The sequence below is a fragment of the Anopheles stephensi genome, chromosome 2 (assembly GCF_013141755.1).
Source record: "Anopheles stephensi strain Indian chromosome 2, UCI_ANSTEP_V1.0, whole genome shotgun sequence".
NCBI lineage: Eukaryota > Metazoa > Arthropoda > Insecta > Diptera > Culicidae > Anopheles > Anopheles stephensi.
In genome coordinates this window covers 42999368-43023916 of record NC_050202.1, presented here as the reverse complement: position 1 = coordinate 43023916, position 24549 = coordinate 42999368, and the positions used below count along the sequence as shown (strand labels likewise).

General features: G+C 47.0%; 2 protein-coding genes across 2 annotated transcripts in view; one reads left to right on the top strand and one right to left on the bottom strand.

Moving 5' to 3' along the window:
* The window catches only part of LOC118507506 (translin-associated protein X), a 168194-nt gene that overhangs the window by 81085 nt on the left and 62560 nt on the right, over positions 1–24549 (bottom strand). The window lies entirely within an intron of this gene.
* LOC118502373 lies at positions 1004–7404 on the top strand. The gene is made up of 2 exons (XM_036034593.1): positions 1004–5102; positions 7349–7404. The coding sequence occupies exons 1-2, from the start codon at positions 1004–1006 to the stop codon at positions 7402–7404; spliced, it is 4155 nt and encodes a 1384-aa protein (XP_035890486.1).

Here is a 24549-nt window from a genome sequence, read left to right as displayed (position 1 = left end):
TTGGCACGAGGCCTGCTTGGTTTCACCATCAACTCGTGCCATTCCTTCCCCAGCAGTGGATCTGTTCGGCAGTGTCCAACGGTCGCTGCTGATTCTCTCCCGGTACCGGTCCACCACCACCAAAGGCCGTACTGTCTATCCTTTTCCTTCCCCCTCCCGGAGTAGGCCGTACCCTACATTTTGGTCCTTCGAACCGGATCAACGCGAGTGCCAGTTCGCGAATCGCCGCGTCTCAGTCCGCGATCGAGCGTTGATCACAGTAAACGCGGTGTTCAGTGTGCAGTGAGCAGCCGGTCTACACGGACCAATCGGACGGATTGGGTCCACATCGGTGAGCAGCGAGCGAGGAAAGCTCCAACGCCAGTCCTCCAGTTGCCGCCATCTTGTGAGCAGATCGGTGCTTCGTCCAGCGAGGGAGCTACAAACGCCAACCCTCCAGGCGTCACCATCGTCATCGAGAGAGCAATCGGACGGATTCGCTCTACAGCGGTGCGCAGAGAGCAAGGGAAGCTCCAACGCCAACCCTCCAGCTGCCGCCATCTTCATCCAGCACCAACTGCAAGTTGTGCGCAGATCGGTGCTCGTCGAGCGAGGGAAGCTACACACGCCAACCCTCCAGGCGTCACCATCTTCATCGAGGGAACGATCCGAGGGATCAGTTCCACAACGGTGCTCGTCCAGCGAGGGAGCTACAAACGCCAACCCTCCAGGCGTCACCATCTTCAACGACGGACCAATCGGACAGATGGGGTCCACATCGGTGCGCAGAGAGCGAGGGAAGTTACATCGCCAACCCTCCAGCTGTCGCCATCTTCATCCAGCACCACCATTGTCATCGAAGGAACTATCCGACGAATTAGTTCCACAGCGGCGCTCATCCAGCGAGGGGTTACAACCGTCAGCCCACTAGGTGGAGCCGCACTGCAAGCAGTTTCCGAATTCGTCATCGGTGTTTGTGCATCAGTGTGTATTTTCGTCATCAGTGCTAGTGCAGTGAAACGTCATGCCAGTGACACGTGCGTCGACAAAGGACATGGACACCGTGGAGTTATCTGGAGCAGAAACTGCAGTAATGCAGCAACCAGAAGTGTCCATGCAAGTGCAAGTGTTGCGCATCAAGTTGAAGGTCGTGCATAAAAGGCTGATCAACATGCAGACCGATCCAACACTTGCACAAGTGCAATCCAAAATGCTGGAAGAGCTGAAGGCTGAACAACATACACTGCTGAATCAACTCATCGAGCAGCTACCGTATGATTTGGACAAGGACATCGCTGAGGACGAAGTGTTCCAGGCCGAATATTTGGTGAAAGCGGCATCTCTTCAGAGCATGGACGTCAAGCCTCCGCCGGTGGCAGCACAACTCGTAATGCCGCAACACCGTCTCCACATCCCGATGCCTACGTTCGACGGTAGCTACGAACAGTGGCCAAAGTTCAAGGCTATGTTCCAGGACATCATGAGCCGAGCCAATGAGTCTGATGCTGTGAAACTTCATCATTTGAACAAGGCGTTGACAGGAAAGGCTGCCGGCATAATCAACGCCTCAATGATGAACAGCAACAACTTCGAGAGTGTATGGGAGATCTTAGTCCAGCGGTTCGAGAACCCCCGGTTGATCGTCGACAAACACATCGCCGGGTTGTTACACCTCAAGGCGCTACCCCGAGAGTCTGCAAAGGATCTTCGTCACCTTGCCGAGACTTGTAAGGCGCATGTTGACGGTCTCATCTTCATGGAGAAGCCCATCGACGGAACCAGCAGCCTCATCATCACCCACATTCTGTCATCGTGCCTAGATGCGGAAACTCGGAAGTTGTGGGAACGCTCGTTAAAGCATGGAGAGTTTCCTGAGCTGTACAAAACTCTTGAGTTCATCACTCGGCAGACGGAAGTGTTGGAAAGCTGTGCAACGAAGGAGCCTCAACAACGACAACCGTCGGGAAAACCAGCGAGCACCAAGGCATTTGTGTCATCGACTCCGAACCCTCCGCAGCTCTGTTGCGCTTTGTGTAAGCAGCAACATCCATTACACAAGTGCCCCACGTTTTTAATACTGACGACTACGGATAAGATCGAGAAGCTGAAAACATTGAACCGCTGCTTCAACTGTTTTGGTACCGGACATGCAGTTTCTAAATGTCCCTCACCATGGTCGTGTCGTCACTGCAAGGGCAGGCATCACACGTTGATTCATGTGGAGAACTCACGTGTAACACCTGGTCCATCACCTGTTACTGGAAGACAATCTACAACCGCTACGACAACATTAACCACAGTTGTGTCATCCACTGTGTTGCTTTCGACGGCAATGCTCAACATCACCGACAGCGCAGGAGTCACCCATCCGGCACGTGTTCTTCTGGACAGCGGAGCACAATCCAGCTTCATCACTGGCAGGCTAGCCCAATTCCTATGTTTACCACGCAAATTGGTAAACATTCCCTTGTCAGGGATTGGTGGCAGCGCAGGATCGAACGTGCGATACACCGTGACTACTACCATTCATTCCCGATGCTCCAGTTACAATGCAACGGTGGAAATGTTAGTGCTTCCCAAACTGACGGTGGAAATGCCACGACAGTACATCAACATCAGCCACTGGAGTATTCCTGAAGCATGTGTTCTGGCTGACCCGTCGTTCAACAACCCAGCGCCTATCGACCTGATACTGGGAGCATCACTCTTCTACGAGATCCTGAGGACCGGACGGCTATCGTTGGGTGACAACATGCCAACGCTCCAAGAAACCGAATTTGGTTGGGTTGTCAGCGGAAACACCATCATCGAGGAGCCATTGTCATCTTCAATGTGTGCAGTCGTCACGCACACCAACGAGCTGGACTCTTTGATGAAGAGATTCTTCGAACTAGAAGAGGTGAGCGGCACACCAAGCTGGAGCAACGAAGAACGTGCGTGTGAGGAGCATTATACAGCGACAACTACCACAGACATCAACGGTCGATACGTGGTTCGACTTCCCCGGAAAGCCGAAATGATCGGCAAACTTGGGGACTCAAAGACCAGCGCACTAAGAAGGTTCTTAGCAATAGAACGACGACTTCAAAGAGAACCGGAAACTCAACAAGCCTATGTTGATTTCATGAACGAGTACCTTCGCTTAGGTCATATGAGCAAGGTGGCAGCTACATCGATGGACGCTGAGACGTTCTATCTACCTCATCATCCGGTCTTCAAAGCCGACAGCACCACTACCAAGTGCCGTGTCGTCTTTGACGCATCGAGCAAATCATCAACGGGAGTATCATTGAATGATACGTTAATGGTCGGGCCGACCATTCAACAGGATGCTACCTCCATTTTGATGCGGTTCCGTACAAGGGCTGTTGCCCTCACAGCAGACGTGGCTAAAATGTACCGGCAGGTTTTGGTACATCCCACCGATCGATCCCTGCAACGCATCCTGTGGCGGAATTCACCAAACGAGCCCATCGAGGAGTATGAGCTTAACACCGTGACGTATGGGACAGCATCTGCACCGTTCCTGGCAGTACGATCATTACAACAAACGGTAGAAGATCATGGGAAGGAATATCCGGCTGCAGCTGCGCGATCCTGTGACTTCTACGTGGATGATTTCGTGTCTGGAAGTGATTCGCCGGCAGAGGCTGAATCCCTACAAGTACAAACGGCAGAATTGTACGCGAAGACGGGGTTCGAGCTACGAAAATGGGCTTCCAACAAGCCATCCGTGCTACAGCATGTGGACCAACAGCAGTTAGCAGCCATTCCATCTGCTGAATCGGGAGCCGAAGGAGTTCTGGCAACTCTTGGTTTAGTTTGGGACTCATCTTCCGACAACATGAGTTTCAAAATCAACGCGCCCTACGTTATTGGGCCAATAACGAAGCGGAAGGTCCTTTCTTGCATCGCCAGGATCTACGATCCTTTGGGAATTGTTGACCCAGTGAAAGCCATGGCGAAGCAATTTCTCCAACGTATCTGGACTCTTCAGACGGACCAGCAACATCCCTGGGGATGGGACGACGAACTACCGCATCACCTTCAAGGACAATGGATCAACTTCCACAACCAATTGATCCATCTACAGGAGCTACACATTCCTCGTGTAGCAATTGGACCTGACAGCATCTCTAGCCAATTCCATTTCTTTTGCGACGCGTCAGAAAAGGGATATGGAGCATGCTGTTACATCAGGAGCTGCAACGAACAGGGAGTCGTCACGATTCAACTGTTCGCCTCGAAGACGAAAGTGACACCAATAAGCAGCAAGCACTCCATCGCCCGACTGGAATTGTGCGCAGCACAATTAGCCAGCTTGCTTTACAATCGTGTGAAGTCAGCTGTCGAGTTGCAATCTCCAGCTACATTTTGGACGGATTCAACCACCGTGGTGCATTGGCTACGAGGATCACCAAGCTGCTGGAAGCCGTTCGTCGCCAATCGTGTCTCGCAAGTGCAACAGCTTACAACTGGTTGTGCTTGGCGACACATTGCTGGAATAGACAACCCAGCGGACCTTGCATCACGCGGCTGCCTGAGTAAGGAGCTCCTCAACAATCCGTTATGGTGGCAGGGCCCACCATGGCTAAATCAACCGGAAGAGCAATGGCCGGAATCATCGATATCGTCATTTGACGACGACGCTGCCGCAGAAAGACGCGCCTCTACAGTGGCCTGTGCAGTTGTCGAGAAACCGCACCATCGCGTCTTCACGTTATACTCATCGTTCTCGAAGCTCAGAAGAATGATGGCGTATTGGGTTCAATACTTCAACCGTTGTTCAAAACGTCGATCGTATACTGGCCCTGGTATCACGACAGCAGACCTGAAGGAAGCAGAGGAAGTAATGTGCCGATTAGCGCAGAGGGATTATTTCACACAAGAAATAAGAGCACTACAACGGAAGGAATCAATTTCTTCGTCATCGAAGCTGAAGTGGCTGCATCCGCAGCTGGGAGCAGACGGCATCATTCGTGTTGGTGGCAGGCTTAGCAACGCATTGCTATCAGAGGACACCAAACATCCTATCGTGGTTCCCAACGGACATCCGTTAGCCCATCTGCTGATGGATCATTTCCACAAGACGCTGCTACATGCGGGACCACAGCTGATGCTGAGTACGAGCCGACAACGATATTGGATCTTGGGCGGCAGAAACCACGCGAGAAGGACTTATCATCAGTGCCTCACCTGGTTCCGTGCCCGTCCTATCTCATCAGAGACACTAATGGCAGATCTCCCTTCGACGAGAGTGACTTCCAACCGACCTTTTTCAATCACGGGGATTGATTACTGCGGTCCAGTTTTTGTGAAAGGCGCATACCGGCGAGCAGTTGCTACAAAGGCATATGTAGCCATCTTCGTGTGTTTCGCCACTCGTGCAATTCACATCGAACTTGTTTCCAACTTGACGACGGAAGCATTCATCTCAGCGTTACGTCGATTCGTGGCACGCCGTGGACTTCCAGCAGAGTTGCATTCAGATAATGCAACAAACTTCAAGGGAGCAAGCAACCAGCTAAATGAAGTCTACAAGCTGTTGCATTCATCACATCATCAAAGGAGCATCCGGACATGAACCTTGGACAGGAGGATTACGTGGCACTTCATTCCACCGCGAGCTCCCCATTTCGGTGGGCTTTGGGAGGCGGCTGTGCGCTCGATGAAACACCACCTAGTACGAGTTGTAGGCAAAACGTCTCTCTCCTTCGAAGACATGGCGACGCTGCTGACCGAAATTGAGTCATGCCTCAATTCTCGGCCATTAACACCGCTGACCGATGACCCCACTGACGTGACGGCCCTTACACCCGGACATTTCCTGGTTGGATCGCACCTCCAACATGTTCCAGATGCCGAGACAGCGGGCGTTCCTGAAAATCGGTTGACACATTGGCGACATGTTCAACAACTAATGCGTCACTTCTGGAACCGATGGCATAAGGAGTACTTACAGCAACTCCAACCGCGTTCGAAATGGTATAAGGATGATGAAAGGGCTATCGTTCCAGGTACGTTAGTGATCATCAAGGAAGATAATGTACCACCACTTTCTTGGCTGTTAGCACGAGTAGTTGAGGTCCATCCTGGAAAGGATGGAAAGGCTAGGGTATTTACACTGCAAACCAGTACCAAGACTAAGGTAGTTAGGCCTCGCGTAAAGTTATGCGTTATACCCACGGCAGTAGGAAATTATTGAAATTTCTCAATTTCAAGGTGGCAGGATGTTCGAGATTTAACGCGCCTAAAGTTAGACCGCCCGCATTACACCGGGGTTGTTTAAACACGAGTCGCGCCATCTATGGTGCGATTAGGGAACCATAAAGAACCTGAATGTAATTTACTAAACATCGCTAGTACAGCACGGCTGCTTCGAGCGACTATGTGAAAATAAAATGCGATTCAGGTGAGACTGAGACAAACGGCAAAGAGCTTAGGAGTTGAAATTTATTTCGCATCCCAAGGTAGTCCAGTTAAAGAATCCTCTGAAGGTCCTTGACGGGCAACCAACATTGGACACTCTCTAGCGCTCTCCGACCCCACCTTGAGCTCGAGCTTCATCTTCCTTCTCCTTCCTTTCTGGTGTTGACCAGTTCGGCATTGTCCAACGGTTCTCACCATTCCTTTCCCCCCTTGGCACGAGGCCTGCTTGGTTTCACCATCAACTCGTGCCATTCCTTCCCCAGCAGTGGATCTGTTCGGCAGTGTCCAACGGTCGCTGCTGATTCTCTCCCGGTACCGGTCCACCACCACCAAAGGCCGTACTGTCTATCCTTTTCCTTCCCCCTCCCGGAGTAGGCCGTACCCTACACCTGGTCCTATCGACATTTTACTTGGTTGTGAAGCATACTGGTTGGTACATTGTCCAGAAAGGCTTTCTATTGCGCCAAATCATCCATCACTGATTAACACCAAATTCGGTTGGACAATAGCTGGCGCGGTTCCTATAAAACCTGTTGACAATCGACAATCATCAAATGTGGCAACGCATCCAAACACGTTAGAAGCAAGCGTTCAACGATTTTGGGAACTGGATACGGTTCCTACCTCAAGTGTGCATCCCGAAGATCATGATCCGTGCGAGCAGTTATTTAAGACAACAACAGTTCGTAATGAACAGGGCAGATTCATCGTGAAGCTACCTAAATCGTCAGATCCTGCTGAAACTCTCGGTGAGTCTAGAAAAATAGCTGAGCGCAGATTCTACAATACAGAACGACGTCTGCAACGTAACCCCGTAATATATGAGCAGTACCGTCAATTCATGAAATCGTACGAGACATTGGGACACATGGCATTGGTACCAGAACCAGTAAATGACGCGATCGCTCATTGTTATCTGCCCCATCACCCAATTTTGAAGGATTCAAGTACTACAACGAAACTTCGAGTGGTCTTCGACGCGTCATGTCTTACTGAATCGGGTTATTCTCTCAACAACATCTTAAGGGTAGGTCCTACTGTACAACCAGACCTATTTTCTATCATCCTTCGGTTTAGAAGCTATGCAGTCGCCCTATCAGCAGACATAGAAAAAATGTACCGCCAGGTGTTGATTGACTCCGAAGACCAACCGCTTCAACGGATCCTATGGCGACCAAATGCAAATCAACCATTACGTTGTTACGAGCTAAAAACAGTTACATATGGGACTGCTTCGGCACCGTTTTTAGCTACACGTGCACTAAAACAAATCGCTCTTGACTTATCATCGTCGCAACCTACCATCTCCGATGTTATTCAAAACAATTTTTATGTGGATGATTTTATGGCCGGTGCTCAAAATGAACAATCTGCTAGTACACTACAACAGACAATAACGTCAGTATTGAAAGAATACGGATTCATCTTGAGAAAATGGGCATCTAATTCGAACAACGTTCTAAACAACATAGCTGACGAAGATTTAGCCATACGAGAAAGTCATGACCTACTAGCAGAGGCCACTGTGACTACGCTAGGTGTTACATGGTATCCTCGAGAAGATGTCTTCAGCTACAAAAGTTTAAACCCACTGCCACCACCTGTTATGAACCGACGAAAGCTTCTCTCTTGTGTTGCTCAAATTTTCGATCCGTTGGGCCTGGTAGGTCCTGTGGTGTGTAAGGCGAAACTTATGATGCAACAAGCATGGTCTATTACGGATGAAAACGGGAAGCAGTACGAATGGGACAAACCATTACCATTGAAGCTACAGAACGCGTGGAAACAATTTCATCAAAACATCCATTTATTGAAAGAGCTGAAAATCCCACGTTACATCTTTGGAACGAATGTTGAGGAATATGAGCTGCATTTTTTCGGTGACGCATCGGAGAGGGCATATGGAGCGTGTTGTTATGTAAGAGTCGTAGCCAACAACATCATTCGTTCCAACTTATTGGTATCCAAGTCTAAAGTGTCTCCAATATCCACTCATCACACTATAGCCCGATTAGAACTATGTGCTGCTCTTCTATGTGTCCGACTTCTACCAAAGGTTCTAACAGCAGTAAAGGGTAATCCAACAAGAGTAATGTTCTGGACAGATTCAACAACAGTTCTTCAGTGGCTTCAAGCAACACCTTCAAGATGGAAAACGTTTGTTGCAAACAGAACATCACAGATTTTGGAAGCATCTGATGTTAGTCAGTGGCATCACGTTCCTGGGACGGACAATCCAGCTGACGAGCTGTCGAGAGGTTTGGATCCGACCGAACTCTCACACTCTTCCCGTTGGTGGTTTGGGCCATCTTGGCTGTCAGATACAAGCGACAAATGGCCTAGTACTTGTATTCCTAACACTGACATGTCTGTGGTCAATGAAGAATGTCGAAACTCAACAATTGTTGCCATGACCGCAGTTGCTAGTTCGTTTTATGAGAAGCTCTTCAACAGATATTCGAAGTTTTCGAAACTTGTTCGTGCTGTAGCCTATTATCGACGCTTCATTATCTACTTGCAACATCACCAATACAATAAGAAGACAGGTTCTCACCAGAAGCAAGTATTTTCGACATGGCTGACTACAGAGGAGCTTAAGACTGCAGAGAAATGCCTATGTTTGCTCCACCAGCAACAGATGTATCCTGAGGAACTACATGCCCTAAAGTCCAACCGGTCTTTACCTCGTTCCTCACCATTGAGATGGGTCAACCCGATACTGCAAGATGATGGGCTCATCCATGTTGGTGGACGATTGCGAAACGCCAATGTTCCTGCTGAAACGAAACATCCGATCATACTAGCGTCGAAACACCCACTTACATTGTTGTTGGTCAGAGATTGTCATGCCAAACTCCTACATGCGGGACCGCAACTTATGTTAGCTACACTACGACAAAGGTATTGGATACTCGGGGCAAGAAATCTCATCCGAAATACGTACCACCGATGCATCACGTGTTTTAAGAAGAGACCACCGTTTATCACTCAGCCAATTGCAGACCTACCATCAAGCCGTGTACAGCCAACAAGACCATTTGCAGCTTCAGGTGTTGATTACTGTGGGCCGTTCTTCGTAAGGTTTAACACCAGGCGCTCAGTTCCACGCAAAGTGTACATAGCCATTTTTGTATGCTTCTCTACCCGTGCTGTACACATCGAAGTTGTTAGTGATTTATCCACAGCAGCTTTCATCGCGGCTTTGCAGAGATTTATCTCACGACGAGGGAAGGTGGATCAACTCCATTCTGACAACGGCACAGCCTTTAAAGGTGCTTCACATCAGCTACATGAGCTTTATACCATGCTCAAGGCGAATCCGAAGGCGAGAGAGAGCATCTTCAGCTGGTGTGCGGTAAATGAAATCACCTGGAAGTTTATTCCACCAAGAGCACCACATTTTGGAGGACTGTGGGAGGCTGCGGTCAAATCAGCAAAGACACACTTGTTAAAGGAACTTGGGACAACGCCTATCATCTACGAGGATTTTGTGACCTTATGTACACAAATAGAAATGTGTCTCAACTCGCGTCCTTTGACACCAATTCCAACGGATACAGAAGACATCGAGGTGTTGACGCCTGGACATTTTTTGGTTGGTTCAAACTTCCAAATGGTTCCCGAAGCTGATTTGACCAAGATTCCTGACAACCGCTTAACTCATTGGAAACACACTCAAAAGATGTTGCAGTCGATCTGGTCACGGTGGTACCCTGAGTATCTTCAGCAATTGCAAGGACGAACAATCAACAAGCGCCATCCTATCGTCAACATAGAAGTAGGAAGAGTTGTTGTCTTGAAAGAAGACAACATTCCTCCAGCCCAATGGCCACTTGGTGTCATTACAACTCTACATCCTGGCAAGGACAATGTTGTTCGTGTGGTTTCTCTACGAACACCTCGAGGAAGGATCATTACAAGGCCAGTCACTCGGATTGCCTTACTACCCATCAATGATGAGTTGAAATAAGTACCTTATTTCAAGGTGGCCGGAATGTTGATGCCATAAAGGCGTCTTTGAAGTACTGAATCACAATATTATAAACAGCTTGCTAAAGAAAGTTTTCACTTGACATTTATATTCAAGCAAATCACGAACTCCAATAAAAAGAAGAAGAATTGTGACAACTACGAAGGTCGAGTCTCGTGTTTTTATAACCGGAGAAGAAAAACCGCAGATTTTAACCATTTTTGCCTGTTATTATCACGCGGAGAGCGAAGCGCAACGCGCGGCATTGTACGAAGCGCGCACGGTGAGAGAGTTGAAAGAAAAAATTGCCTGGCAAGAGCGTGCAGCGCAGAAACAAACACGTGCGGTGAGATCTGCATGGCACGAGCGCGCGGGGCAGAAAGAGAACAAAAGTTTGCCGGTTCAAGACACAATTCCTGTGAAAAATGCAACAAAAGCACGTTGTCTTAATTGTGGTGTGATGGGACATATGGTACGGAATTGTCCAGAACAAAGAAGAGGACCACGGTGTTTTCAGTGCAACGAGTTTGGGCATCGTGCGAATCAGTGTGGGCAAAGGAATAAACAACAACCGGGTACAAGTACAAACCTGATAAACCATGTCCAAGCTGAGCTACCGACAAAAATGGTCCAGTTGGGGGGAAAAAATATAAAAGCGGTTATTGACACAGGCAGCGAAGTGTCGGTTGTCCGTCAAGACACATTGCAAGATTTAGGGTGTGTACAGCAAAGGATGGAACAATCCATACAACAATTGCGTGGTTTTGGTGGAATCATACAAAAGCCGATAGGCGAATTGGTAACAAACATTGGCATCGATGACGTTGAATACGAAATCGGTTTGCTGGTGGTCTCTCCAAATTCGATGAAGGCTCCAATGCTGGTAGGCATGAATTTTCTTCGAAGTGTTTGTTACGCTATAACCAACGATGGAGTGCAGATTTTTAAGAAAAAAAGTGACAATGAGGAATCGGGTAGCGATCAAGAAAGTGCTGTGTATAAGATTGATTGTGAACAAATCCAAGAACTGGAAGTGCCGGAGAAGTTTCGAGACAAGGTACAAGCGCTGAAAAGTCAATACGAAGCTTCAGTGGTGGATAATTACGAAGACAATTGTCCCATACAAATGAAGATAGTGTTGGAAGAAAACGCGTCACCTTTTCGGCATACGCCCCGTCGCTTGCCTTTAACGGAGGAAGAAGCAGTCGAAAACTATGTAGGGGAATGGTTGAGGAAGGGAATTGTTCGTCCATCGACGTCAGACTTTGCAAGTCGCGTTGCGGTAGTGAAGAAGAAAGACGGCTGTTGACGCTGCTAGCGATATGGAACATGTATCGGTAGATTGTGAGCTAATTGAATCCTCGAACGAAAAGACATAAACAGGTCAGATCACATGACAACGTGTAAACGGGGACTGAGAAAGCGGACAGAAAGTCAGTAGCGAGAGAGGCATTGAAAGCAAAGGACGCTAAGGCCACTATTTTTGAGTTTTTTCCTTTATTGTGCTACGTATTAGTTAAATAAATGGATTTAGTATTAAAAAACTTCAAAAACGGCTCGCGTTTGTTGCATACGCAACAAATTTCTCAAAAATAGTGTCGATATTGTGATGCAATATCCGCAGCAGAGACATCATTGTGGTGTGTGAGAGAGACCGGGAACGCGTGGGAACACGCTATAAGAACAAAAGCGTTTTTCGTGCTACAACAGAAAGATACGGTGCGACGTATGAAACAGTGTGTGTATGTGCGATAAAAGAACGCGTGTGATCTTGTATAAACCGGTAAAGACCTCAGGTGCTACTCGGTAATAAAGTACGGCTGCGTGGATTCCGTACAAAGACCATACAAAACAAAATGGAGGATCAGGCGTCAACGAGCGGCCATGATGCCGGTAGTGTTGGTGTGAGTGAAGTGACGCCTGAGAAGAAAGGACCATCGAAGAAACCCACAAAGGGCGGCCACGAGGCCGATAGTGTTGGGCAAAAGAACCTTTCAAAGAAAAAGCTATCGTTCCGGGTTACAACTCCAACTCGTCGTGTGACTCGCAGCGCAAAAAAGGCACATGGAAATGTGAAGAAACAAACTGTGCAAGTGGCGGTATCTTCATCGGAAAGTGATAGTTCTAGTGAGGAAGAAGAAGAAGTAGAACCAACAAGTGTGGACGTGCAACCAACTAAGGAACAAAGGCGTGCTCGACACGGCATTTCTCAGAAGCTTCCTGAGTTCAATGGCAAACCACAGGATTGGCCAAGATTCTACGGCGCCTTTCTAGCCTCGAACAAATCGTGTGGCTTCACGAATAACGAGAATCTTGTGCGGCTTCAAGAATGCCTGAAAGGACCTGCCTTAGAACTGGTTCGCGGAAGGTTGATAACGGCGGAATCCGTTCCGCGAGTGATCGAGAAGCTGGTGCAAGTGTACGGAAGACCTGAGCTTATCTTGCATAGCTTGTTAAAGAAAGTTCGTGAAGTAAAGGCTCCGAAGGCGTCGGATCTAACCAGCTTCCTGCCGTTTAGCAACGCCGTCGAAGAGTTGTGTGAACATCTCGAAGCAGTCCAGTTGAAAGACCATCTACACAACCCGTTGCTTATTCAGGAGCTGGTCGATAAGCTCCCAGACGCAGACAAGCGGGCCTGGTCACGATTTAAGAGAGGTCATGGATCCGTATCGCTGCGAACGCTAACCGACTTCCTTGACGAGGTGGTGACCGAAGTTCTCGACACCACTTTGGATCTCGGTAACTACATGCCCCTATCATCGCAACCAAAGGACACTCGCAGAAGGGAAACGGTAGGCCATCATCAGACAACGCCAGCACAACAAGGGAGAAAGCCATGCCTTGCATGTGAAGCAACGGATCATCGTCTACGCAATTGCACGGTGTTTAAGGAGTGGACAACAAGACAGCGGCAAGACTTTGTGGCGAAGTACAGTCTGTGTAGATTGTGTCTCAACGGACATCAAGGAAGGTGCTTCGCACCAAAGAGATGCAACGTAGGTGATTGCGACCAAATGCACCACCCCCTTCTACACGATCAGGTAGGATCTAAATTGGTTGACGGTATTAGTGCGCATGTAAATGCAAATGACTGTATGCTGTTCCGTGTCGTTCCGGTAAATGTCCATCATAATGGAACCATACTAACCGTTCTTTGTTTTCTTGATGAAGGAGCGTCTATAACGCTGGTAGAGCGTCAATTGGTGGAGCGTCTCGGAGCTGGCGGCGTTCCTGAGAAGCTCACCCTGCGATGGACTGCTGGCATTGAGAGAGTAGAGGACAAATCGCAAAGGCTGAATCTGACAATATCATCTGTAGGCTCAGCAAAGCAAGAGACGCTAAAAGACGCACGAACGGTTGAAAGGCTAGAGCTACCACATCAAAGTGTAGATCGGGAAAAATTGAAAGAACGGTACGCGCATTTAAGAAAAATTCCCATCGAATCATACCAAGGCAGACCCGAGATCATGGTGGGACTCAACAACATCCATTTGTTCACGCCCTTAGAAGTAGTCTCCGGAGAGGAAAGCGATCCTATTGCTGTGAAAACGAAGTTGGGTTGGTCTGTTTACGGGTATACAAAGTCTGGTGCGACCAAAAACAACATCGGGTATCATAGCGTGACCAATGAAGACCTTGATTTGCTAATAAGAGAACATTACAAGCTGGAAGAATCTGTGATAACGATACCAAATGACTCTGCCGAGAACAAAAGAGCTAAGGAGTTGCTAGAAGAAACAACGAAACGAGTGGGTGAACGATTTGAGACCGGCCTATTGTGGAAAGAAAATGAACGCAGTTTTCCTGAAAGCTACTCCATGGCAGTGAGACGTTTTAAGCAACTCGAAACGAAGCTGAAGAAAACCCCTGAGCTACACAACAACTTATGCCAGCAAATCGAAGAGTATCAGAGAAAGGGTTATGCACATCGTATTACACCAGAAGATTTGCGTGATACTCCGTCCAAAAACGTCTGGTATTTGCCGATCAACGTAGTGGTGAATCCCAAGAAACCTGGCAAGGTGAGAGTCGTATGGGATGCAGCTGCAACCGTGAAAGGAGTATCTCTAAACACCGAGTTGCTTAAAGGTCCTGATCTACTCGTGCCGCTTATGCAGGTTATCACAGGTTTCCGGGAAAAGAGAATTGCGTTTGGCGGAGACTTGCGTGAAATGTTTCACCAGATTCAGATACGCTCGGAGGACAAGCAGTCTCAAAGATTTGTGTTCAGAAAATCTCCAAACGAGCCCTTTGGTATTTATGTGATGGACGTAGCCACCTTCGGTGCGACATGTTCCCCTTGCTCAGCGCAATTTGTGAAGAATAGAAATGCCTGTGAGTATCAAGATCAATTTCCCCAAGCGGCAGAAGCGATAATAAAGCGTCACTATGTAGACGACTACTTTGACAGTACCGATACGGTAGAGAAAGCGCTGAAACTAGCAAAAGAAGTCACCCTGGTGCATCGTAAAGGAGGCTTTGAAATCCGTAACTGGGTTTCCAACTCGAAAGAATTCCTGGAACAGCTTGGCGAGAACACGGACGTGGGCCCAATACACTTCAACAAAGACAAAGAGACATTGCACGAAAGAGTGTTAGGTGTTATATGGGACCCTACAGAGGATATGCTTTCCTTCTCAACATCGATGCGAGACAGTTTAAGGCCATACGTTGAGGATGGTGTAACGCCTACGAAGAGAATTGTTACCAGTTGTGTTATGGGATTGTACGATCCTCTTGGTCTGATCTCGCCGTTCACCATCCACGGCAAGATTCTTATTCAACATCTCTGGAGGTCAAGATGTGATTGGGATGATGAGATAAATAAGGAGGCGGTAATATTGTGGCACAGATGGATAGAGCTTCTCGAGAACATAAAAACTATACGAATACCTCGATGCTACCTTGACACAACACATTCAGATGCCATAGAATCGGTTGAACTCCATGTATTTACTGACGCCAGTGAACACGCATACGGGTGTGTAGCGTATCTCCGAATACAGGCTGAAGGCACAGTACGTTGCAAACTCGTTATGTCTCGAAGTAAAGTTGCACCGTTGAAGAGACAAACGATTCCTCGACTGGAACTAATGGCTGCGGTATTGGGCGCTCGTATTAGTCACACCATTCTAGAGACCCATTCATTGAAGATCGACAAATGCACTTTCTGGTCAGATTCCAAGACGGTTCTCAGCTGGATCAATTCGGAGCAACATAGATTCGTCCAATTTGTAGCCTTCCGAATTGGAGAAATATGGGAGTTAACCAACAAAAAAGACTGGAGATGGGTGCCAACTAAGCTGAATATTGCCGATGTTATGACCAAGTGGGGGAAAGGTCCTCCTTTAGAAATGTATGGAGAATGGTTCAGCGGTCCAGCATTTTTGTACGAGCCTGAAGAGCATTGGCCTGTGGCTGACGGTGAGATAGAAAGTACCGAAGAAGACACTCGGAAAATAGTCCTATTTCATTCAGTAATCACATCGCAACAGCTACCAACCTGGCAACGACTGGTTCGTGTTATGGCATATGTCATCCGATTCGTAGACAACTGTGTTAGAAAGAGAGACAAGCAAGCAATCCACACCATAGAAGCAACTGGAAAGCTTTCGACAAATCTAAAAGCGACATTTAAAGCAAGAAAAGTACCACTAGAAAAGGAGGAGTTAGAGAGAGCTGAGATCCACCTGATTAGGCAATCGCAGTGGGAATCGTTCCCGGAGGAGATGGATATACTGCACGCCAACCTCGACAGCTCGGTAGTGGCACGGAAGATTAAGAAGAAGAGTGTTGTGTACAAATACTCTCCGGTGTTAGACGAGAATGGAGTGATGCGAATGGAGAGCAGGCTCATCAACAATCGCGACCTTCCATTCGACCAACGGTATCCGATCATTCTGGCGAGACAACACGAAATAACGAAAAGGATCGTGCAACACTATCATGAGTCGTTTGGTCATGCTAACAGTGAGACTGTGCTAAACGAGATGCGACAACGGTTTAAGATCCCGAAACATCGAGCTGCCATCAAGGAGGTACGTCGTCAGTGCACTTGGTGTAGAGTCTACAAGTGTAAACCTTTTACTCCGAGAATGGCGCCGCTACCAGTTGAAAGATCGACACCCAGTCTTCGTCCATTCAGCGCAGTGGGGATCGATTATCTCGGTCCATTAGAAGTCACCGTGGGGCGTCGTAAAGAAAAGCGGTGGGTGACAGTTTTCACTTGTCTTACCATAAGAGCGGTACATCTCGAAGTCGTTCATACTCTATCAACCCAGTCGTGTCTGATGGCGATTAGGCGGTTCGAGAGCAAATTCGGGAAGGCGGATGACATCTTTTCTGACAACGCCACATGTTTTAGAGGTGCGGATAACGAACTACAACGGATTGACCGGATATTCTACGAGTGTGCCGAAAAGGTTATCTCGGCCTCAACATCGTGGCACTTCACTCCACCGGGAACTCCACGCATGGGCGGCGTGTGGAGAGGATGGTGCGATCGGTGAAGGAAGCGATGCGGGTGCTGGGGGACAACAGGGTACTAACGGATGAAATCCTGCTCACCACGTTGGCAGAAGCATGTGAAATGATTAACTCTCGTCCCTTAACGTATTTGCCGGAAGACTCGTTAGAACCAAAATCACTAACCCCTAATCAATTCTTGAGAGCGCCAGGATCATGTACTGCGGTTTGCAAATCTTATAGTTTAACAGAGAGCCTTAGGAATCAATTCAAACGCTCGCAATACTTAGCTGATAGGATGTGGGAACGATGGACAAAGGAATATTTGTCGTCCATAAACCAGAGGAGCAAATGGTTCGAAGATCAAAAGGAACTAAAAATCGGTGATCTAGTGTTCGTTGTCGATGGTAAGAATAGAGCCGAGTGGTTGAGAGGTAGAGTGGTCGAAACGATAAAGGGAAAGGACAATAGAGTGAGACAGGCAGATGTAAAGCTAGCAAATAACAAGATCATAAGACGAGCGGTTATACATCTAGCAGCTTTAGAGATTCAGTAAGTCCTTCGTTAGGACACGAGGGACGTTACGGGTGGGGGTGTTGACGCTGCTAGCGATATGGAACATGTATCGGTAGATTGTGAGCTAATTGAATCCTCGAACGAAAAGACATAAACAGGTCAGATCACATGACAACGTGTAAACGGGGACTGAGAAAGCGGACAGAAAGTCAGTAGCGAGAGAGGCATTGAAAGCAAAGGACGCTAAGGCCACTATTTTTGAGTTTTTTCCTTTATTGTGCTACGTATTAGTTAAATAAATGGATTTAGTATTAAAAAACTTCAAAAACGGCTCGCGTTTGTTGCATACGCAACACGGCACTAGTCGGATTTTTATCGACTTTCGGAAACTGAATACAATGGTTCTAAAGGATGGGTTTCCAGTTCCATTGTTAGAAGAAGTTTTGGAGCAGCTTCAGAGTGCAAAGGTGTTTACTGTTATGGATTTGGAAAACGGGTTTTTTCATGTGCCGATAGAAGAAGCTAGCCGCAAGTATACCGCATTCGTTACAAAATCGGGATTATTTGAATTTAATCGTGTGCCATTTGGACTATGCAACTCGCCAGCGGTGTTCATAAGGTTTGTGAATTATGTTTTTCAAAATTTGTTAAGAGAGAATGTGTTGCATATTTACATGGACGATATTGTGGTTTGTGGTAGTACGGCTGAGGAGTGTTTAGAAAAAATGGGGAAAGTGTTTGAAGTAGCAGCCCAAAATGGATTAAAAATAAAGTGGAAAAAGTGTCGTTTCCTTCAAACATCGATTGAGTTTTTGGGACATCATATTGAAAACGGATCGATTTGGCCTGGACAAGAAAAAGTTAGTGCGGTGAAAAATTTCCCTATACCGAAAAACATAAGAGCGGTGCAAGCGTTTTTGGGTTTGACGGGATTTTTTAGGAAATTTATGAAAGGATATTCTATTATGGCCAAGCCTCTTACTGACTTGTTGCGGAAGGAGGTAGATTTTAAAATGGGTAGTATAGAGATCGAAGCCTTTAATGATTTGAAAAGTGCGTTAGTGAAAGAACCGGTGCTCAAAATATACGATCGAAATGCTAAAACAGAAGTGCACACGGATGCTTCCATCAAAGGGTTTGGGGCAACAATGTTGCAATGGTTTGATGGAGAGCTGCATCCCGTATATTTTTGGAGCAAGAAGGCAACCGATGCAGAGGCCAAACATCACAGCTATGTGTTGGAAGCAAAGGCTATTTATCTTGCGTTGAAAAAATTCAGGCATTATCTCCTGGGGATAAAGTTCAAGCTTGTGACCGACTGTAATGCATTCAAACAAACATTGAAGAAAGCAGACGTTCCGCGAGAGGTGGTGCAGTGGGTTATTTGCTTGGAGGAGTTTAGTTTTGAGGTGGAACATCGTGCCGGAGACCGATTGAAACACGTCGATTGTCTCAGTCGATATCCACAGTTAACAATGATGGTGACATGTGAAGTGACGGCTCGTGTTAAAAGAAGTCAACAAAGGGACGATTCAATAAAAGCGATAGTTGAAATTCTTAACACCAGACCGTACGAAGATTACAAAATAAAAGGAGAACTTTTATACAAGTGTGTCGAAGGACAAGACCTTTTAGTGATTCCGCGTGATATGGAAAAACAAATAATTTCGGACATTCATAGTGAGGGTCATTTTGGACTATGCAAAACCATGCACGCCATAAAACAACGGTATTTTATACCGCGTTTAGAGCGAAAAGTGAAACTGATTCTCAACAGCTGTGTGAAGTGTATCATCCACAATAAGAAGTTAGGACGAAAGGAAGTGTTCCTGCACCCCATTGACAAGGGAGATCAGCCACTGCAAACCCTTCACCTCGATCATGTAGGGCCGATGGACGCTACGGGAAAGCAGTACAAATACGTTTTGACTGTAGTGGATGGTTTTTCCAAGTTCGTCTGGTTGTACCCGACAAAAACGACTGGAGCGGAGGAAACGTTGAGGAAGCTGGAATGCTGGTCGACAATTTTTGGCTATCCGGCTCGTATCGTAACCGACAAGGGCTCAGCTTTCACAGCCAACGCATTTGGTGAGTACGCTAATCGCCATGGTATACAGCACGTCGTTTGTACAACAGGAGTACCGAGAGGCAACGGTCAAGCGGAGAGAGTGAACCGCACCATGTTATCGGTTTTGACGAAGTTGTCATCGGAAGATCCTGGAAAGTGGTTCAAGGTGGTGCCTTCTGTGCAGCGAGCGATTAACTCTCATATTCACGTAGCAGCTGGAAAGTCGCCATTCGAGTTGATGTTCGGGACAAAGATGAGGACGTCGGAGGTGGAAGACTTGTCGCGGTTACTGGAGGAGGAAGCGTATGATCGTTTTGATTGTGAACGGCAGGAAATGCGAAAAGGAGCAAAGAATGACATTTGTAATGCGCAAAATGTATATAAAAAACATTATGATTTATCACGAAAGCCGGAATATGCGTACGTGGTAGGAGATTTGGTAGCCATCAAAAGAACACAATTTGTAGCCGGAAGAAAGCTTGCTAGCGAATTTTTGGGACCGTATGAAGTTATTAAAATTAATCGTAACGGACGATACAAGGTTAAAAGGGCAGCCAATTGCGAGGGACCGAACATAACAACAACAAGTTGCGACAACATGAAGTTATGGTCGTTTGCCATCAGTAACGACAAAGTATTTTCGGAAGATGAAGCAGAATCGGAAAACGAATAAAATGAATTAGAAGAAAAATCTTCAGGGGCTGAAGATAGGGTAGGACGGCCGAGTGTAAGAAAGGAAAAGCGCTAGTGGTAGTGAGAGAGAGAAATAACGGTAGCGAGATCAGGAGAACGAGAGCGAACTAGGAACGAGTAGCGAGAGAGAGAGCGCGCAGCTTTAAAATCGGGAGCGCGGGTTAAGCGGGGGGAGTTGAATTCGGACCGCGAAGCGAATAACATGTTGTGAACTGAAATCTAAATAAAGCGTTATTTGTCTAAACCGAATAAAGACTTCACATAAATTTAGGAGAACATTTATCTAAAGGACAAAAAAGCGATATGAAGTCAATCATATTGAATAATTACGAAAACTACCCAGAAAAACAAGATGTGCCAACAACTCACAGGATGCGAATAAGCCTTACTCATAATACCCCTATATTCACAAAACCTAGGCGTCTTTCCTTTGGCGAAAGGAACAAAGTTAAAGAAATCGTGAAGGAGTTAATGGAAGCTGGTATAGTAAGACCAAGTAACTCGCCTTACGCTTCTGCACTTGTTCTAGTCAGAAAGAAAAATGGTGAAATTAGAAAATGCGTCGATTATCGACCATTGAACAAAGTTACTCTCCGAGATAACTACCCACTGCCACTCATAGAGTCGTGCTTGGAACATTTGGGAAATAAAAAGTATTTCACCCTTCTGGACTTAAAGAGCGGTTTTCACCAGGTGCAGATGCATGAGGATTCTATCAAGTATACGGCGTTTATTACTCCAGATGGGCAGTACGAGTATACTCGTATGCCCTTTGGGTTAAAAAATGCCCCTGCTGAGTTTCAGCGGTTTATAAATACGATATTAAGAAAATTTATCGAAGAAGGAAAATTAGTTGTATATATCGACGATATACTTATCGCATCTAAAGATTTTGGTGAACATCTACAACTGGTCGGAGAAGTACTACGCACCCTAAGCGAAAATAAGTTAAAACTCCGGCTTGATAAATGTAAGTTTGCTTACGATGAGTTAGACTATTTAGGGTATAAAATCAACTCTTCAGGTATATGCCCTAGTGACCAACATGTTAAAATTATTAAAAATTACCCTTTCCCGCGTAACGTGAAAGAAGTTCAACAATGCTTGGGATTGTTTTCTTTTTTCCGTAGATTTGTACCTAATTTTTCCGCCATAGCAAAACCTTTAACAAATCTTTTGAAAAATAATGTTGTATTTAATTTTGATGATAATTGCAAAAAGGCATTCGTAACTCTTAAAGATAAACTAATAGTGGCTCCAGTACTTGCTATATATGACCCGGAACGCGAAACAGAACTTCATTGTGACGCCAGTGCTTCAGCTTTTGGTTCAGTGCTCTTACAAAAACAGAATGATGGCAAATTTCACCCAATTTCGTATTTTTCAAAGGCCACTTCTACTGAAGAGTCCAAACTACACAGTTATGAGCTCGAAACACTTGCGGTGATTTATGCTCTCAAACGGTTTCACGCATATGTTCATGGCATCCCTATAAAGATTTTAACAGACAGCAATTCTCTCGTGGAAACTTTGAAAAATAGGAACGCATCCGCTAAAATAGCTCGTTGGTCTCTTTTCTTAGAGAACTATGATTACACAATCCAACACCGTCCGGGGACAGCAATGAGCCACGTGGATGCCTTGAGTAGATTAGAACTTGCAGCTGCGATTGATGATGTTGATATCGACTTTCAATTACGCGTTGCCCAAGCTAGAGATCCTACTATACAAGCATTGAAAAGGGAGTTAGAAAAGAACAACGTCGAAGGTTACGAGTTGCAAGATGATATTGTGTATAAACTTTCCACTTCAAACAGATTAAAACTATACGTACCCACAGAAATGATAAATAATCTGATTCGCTCAATTCACGAACAAACAGGACACCTTGGATTGGACAAATGTTGTACTCAAATTGATAAAAATTACTGGTTCCCCAATAGAAAAACTCGGATAACAAACGTCATAAATAATTGCTTAAAGTGCGTTCTTTATACCGCTCCTGCTAGAACTAATAATAGAAACCTACACAGTATCCATAAAGAACCCTACCCTTTTCACACATTACATATCGACCACTTTGGACCACTCCCCACATCAACCTTGAAGAAGAAGTATTTACTTGTAGTAATAGATGCATTTACCAAATTCGTCAAACTATATTCAACTTCTTCCACTAGCACCCGCGAAGTATGCAATGCCTTGAAACAATATTTTTCCTACTACAGTCGCTCCAAAAGAATAGTCAGCGATCGTGGTACGTGTTTTACTTCGGCTGCATTCTCAAATTTTCTATCGTGTCGAGGAATTAGTCACGTGTTAAATGCCACTGGATCGCCACTGGCCAATGATACTCCAGCGGATGCCGTCCCGAACCTTCCGGATACAGTCCCCGCTACCGGCTCAAATGCAGTCGACGTTCCAACACCGAAACGCAGAACCACCTCGCTCCAACTCGAATCAGCCATGGCCCACCCGGTGGAAGCGTTTAACACGGTGCGGATAAATCCACTAGAGATGGACCTTAACGACCTACCATCGTTCTTTTGGTCTCTCGAGCATTAGTTCGCAGCGCAGGGGATAACCGCAAATATGGACAGCAAGTGGTACCTCATGGTTATGGCGCAGATTCGTGTGTTCGTGTGCTGTCCGAGTTGCGACCGCTGTTGGAAAATGTGCCTTCTACAGACCGGTACACGTTTGCTAAGCAGACCATCTTGACTCATTTTGAGGAGTCTCAACGCAGCCGCCTTCACCGTCTGATATCCGGCATGGAGTTGGGCGATCGAAAACCGTCCCAGCTGCTAGCAGAAATGCGACGGGCAGCCAACGGTGCCATGACAGAATCGATGCTCATCGATCTTTGGGTTGGCAGACTACCGCAACATGCTCAATCATCAGTAATCGCTACACGAGGGACAACCACGGACAAGACTTGTGTGGCGGATGCCGTCATGGATTGCATCGCTCATCAGAATCAGTTCAGGATACGCGTGATTTCGAGGAACGTATTTCCCGCGAGGTGGCCGAACTCAACCGAAAGCTGAGGGAGTTCATGCTTGAATCACGACATCGTGATCGTACCCGTGATCGTATCGGTAAGCGCTTCGAACACATCGAACGGTAAATGCTACTACCATCGCCGTTTCGGCGCAGCCGCACGTTCCTGCCCACCACCGTGTTCCTTCCGCGCACCTGCCCCATCAAGCCAGACGGGGCAGCCATCATCATGCTGAAACAACGAAGGAGAGATCGGCCTGCAGTGTGACGCTGTCAACCCTGCAAGCAACCGGCTTGTCGTTAGGAACCGAAGAAGCAACTTACGTTTTTTGATCGACACCGGGCCGATGTCTCCGTAATCCCGAAATCCAGCAATTGCCAAGTTTCATCTGAATCTTCCGTATCTTTGTTCGCAGCCAACGGTACTGGCCTCCGGGTTTCAGGGCTAGTCGACACTACGTGCCAAGACACCATGCAACATCACCGATGTTTCATCTACTTTGCGAGTTTCTGGACCTGACTACGAGACGACCACTGGACAGTACTACGCAGTCAGAAGTTTTGCACCGCATAGAGACCACCGGACCGCTTACGTTCGCTCGCGCACGTCGTCTTGCACCGGACAAGTATGGGGCTGCACGGGCCGACATCGAATCACTGATGCGTCTGGGTGTGTGTATTCCATCGAAAAGCAGTTGGGCAAGTCCACTACATATGGTGAAGAAAGCAGATGGTACCTGGCGTCCGTGCGGCGACTATCGTGCGCTGAATGCTCAAACGATCCCGGACCGGTACCCGTTGCCATATCTGCAAGATTTCACAGTGATGCTGAGTGGAAAGACAGTGTTCTCCAAGGTGGACCTGCACAAGGCGTACCGTCAGATACCCGTCCATCCGGATGACGTGCCCAAGACTGCATTCAAAACGCCATTCGGCTTGTTCGAATTCGTTACCATGCCGTTCGGTTTGCGCAACGCTGCTCAGACCTTCCAAAGGCTAATACACGATGTGCTTCGAGGGTTAGGCTTCGCGTTCCCGTACATCGATGACATCATTGTTGCTTCAACGTCACCTGAGGAGCACAATATGCATCTTCGGCAGCTGTTTGGTCGCTTGGTGGAGCATCGCCTAACTATTAACGTAGCGAAATGCGAGTTTGGGAAGTTGGAGCTTTCGTTCCTGGGACACCAAGTAACTGCAGCAGGAATCCGTCGACTGGAGGAGAAAGTCCGAGCCATTGCAGAGTTCCCTCGACCGGAGACGATCATGGACCTGAAGAAGTTTCTGGCCATTATCAACTTCTACCGAAGTTTTCTCCCCCACGCTACTGGATATGATACCTGGCAACAAGCGGCGAGACAAAACCTCCTTGTCATGGACACCGTCCACCGAAGCCGCCTTCGAGCAATGTAAGCAACAGCTGGCTCAG

Excerpts from the sequence above, each read along its gene's own strand:
- LOC118502373 (XM_036034593.1), top strand. The coding sequence starts at position 1,004 with ATGCCAGTGACACGTGCGTCGACAAAGGACATGGACACCGTGGAGTTA. Across the intron at positions 5,103-7,348 it reads GGGACCACAGCTGATGCTGA|GATTCAAGTACTACAACGAA; the intron begins GTACGAGCCGAC and ends CCAATTTTGAAG.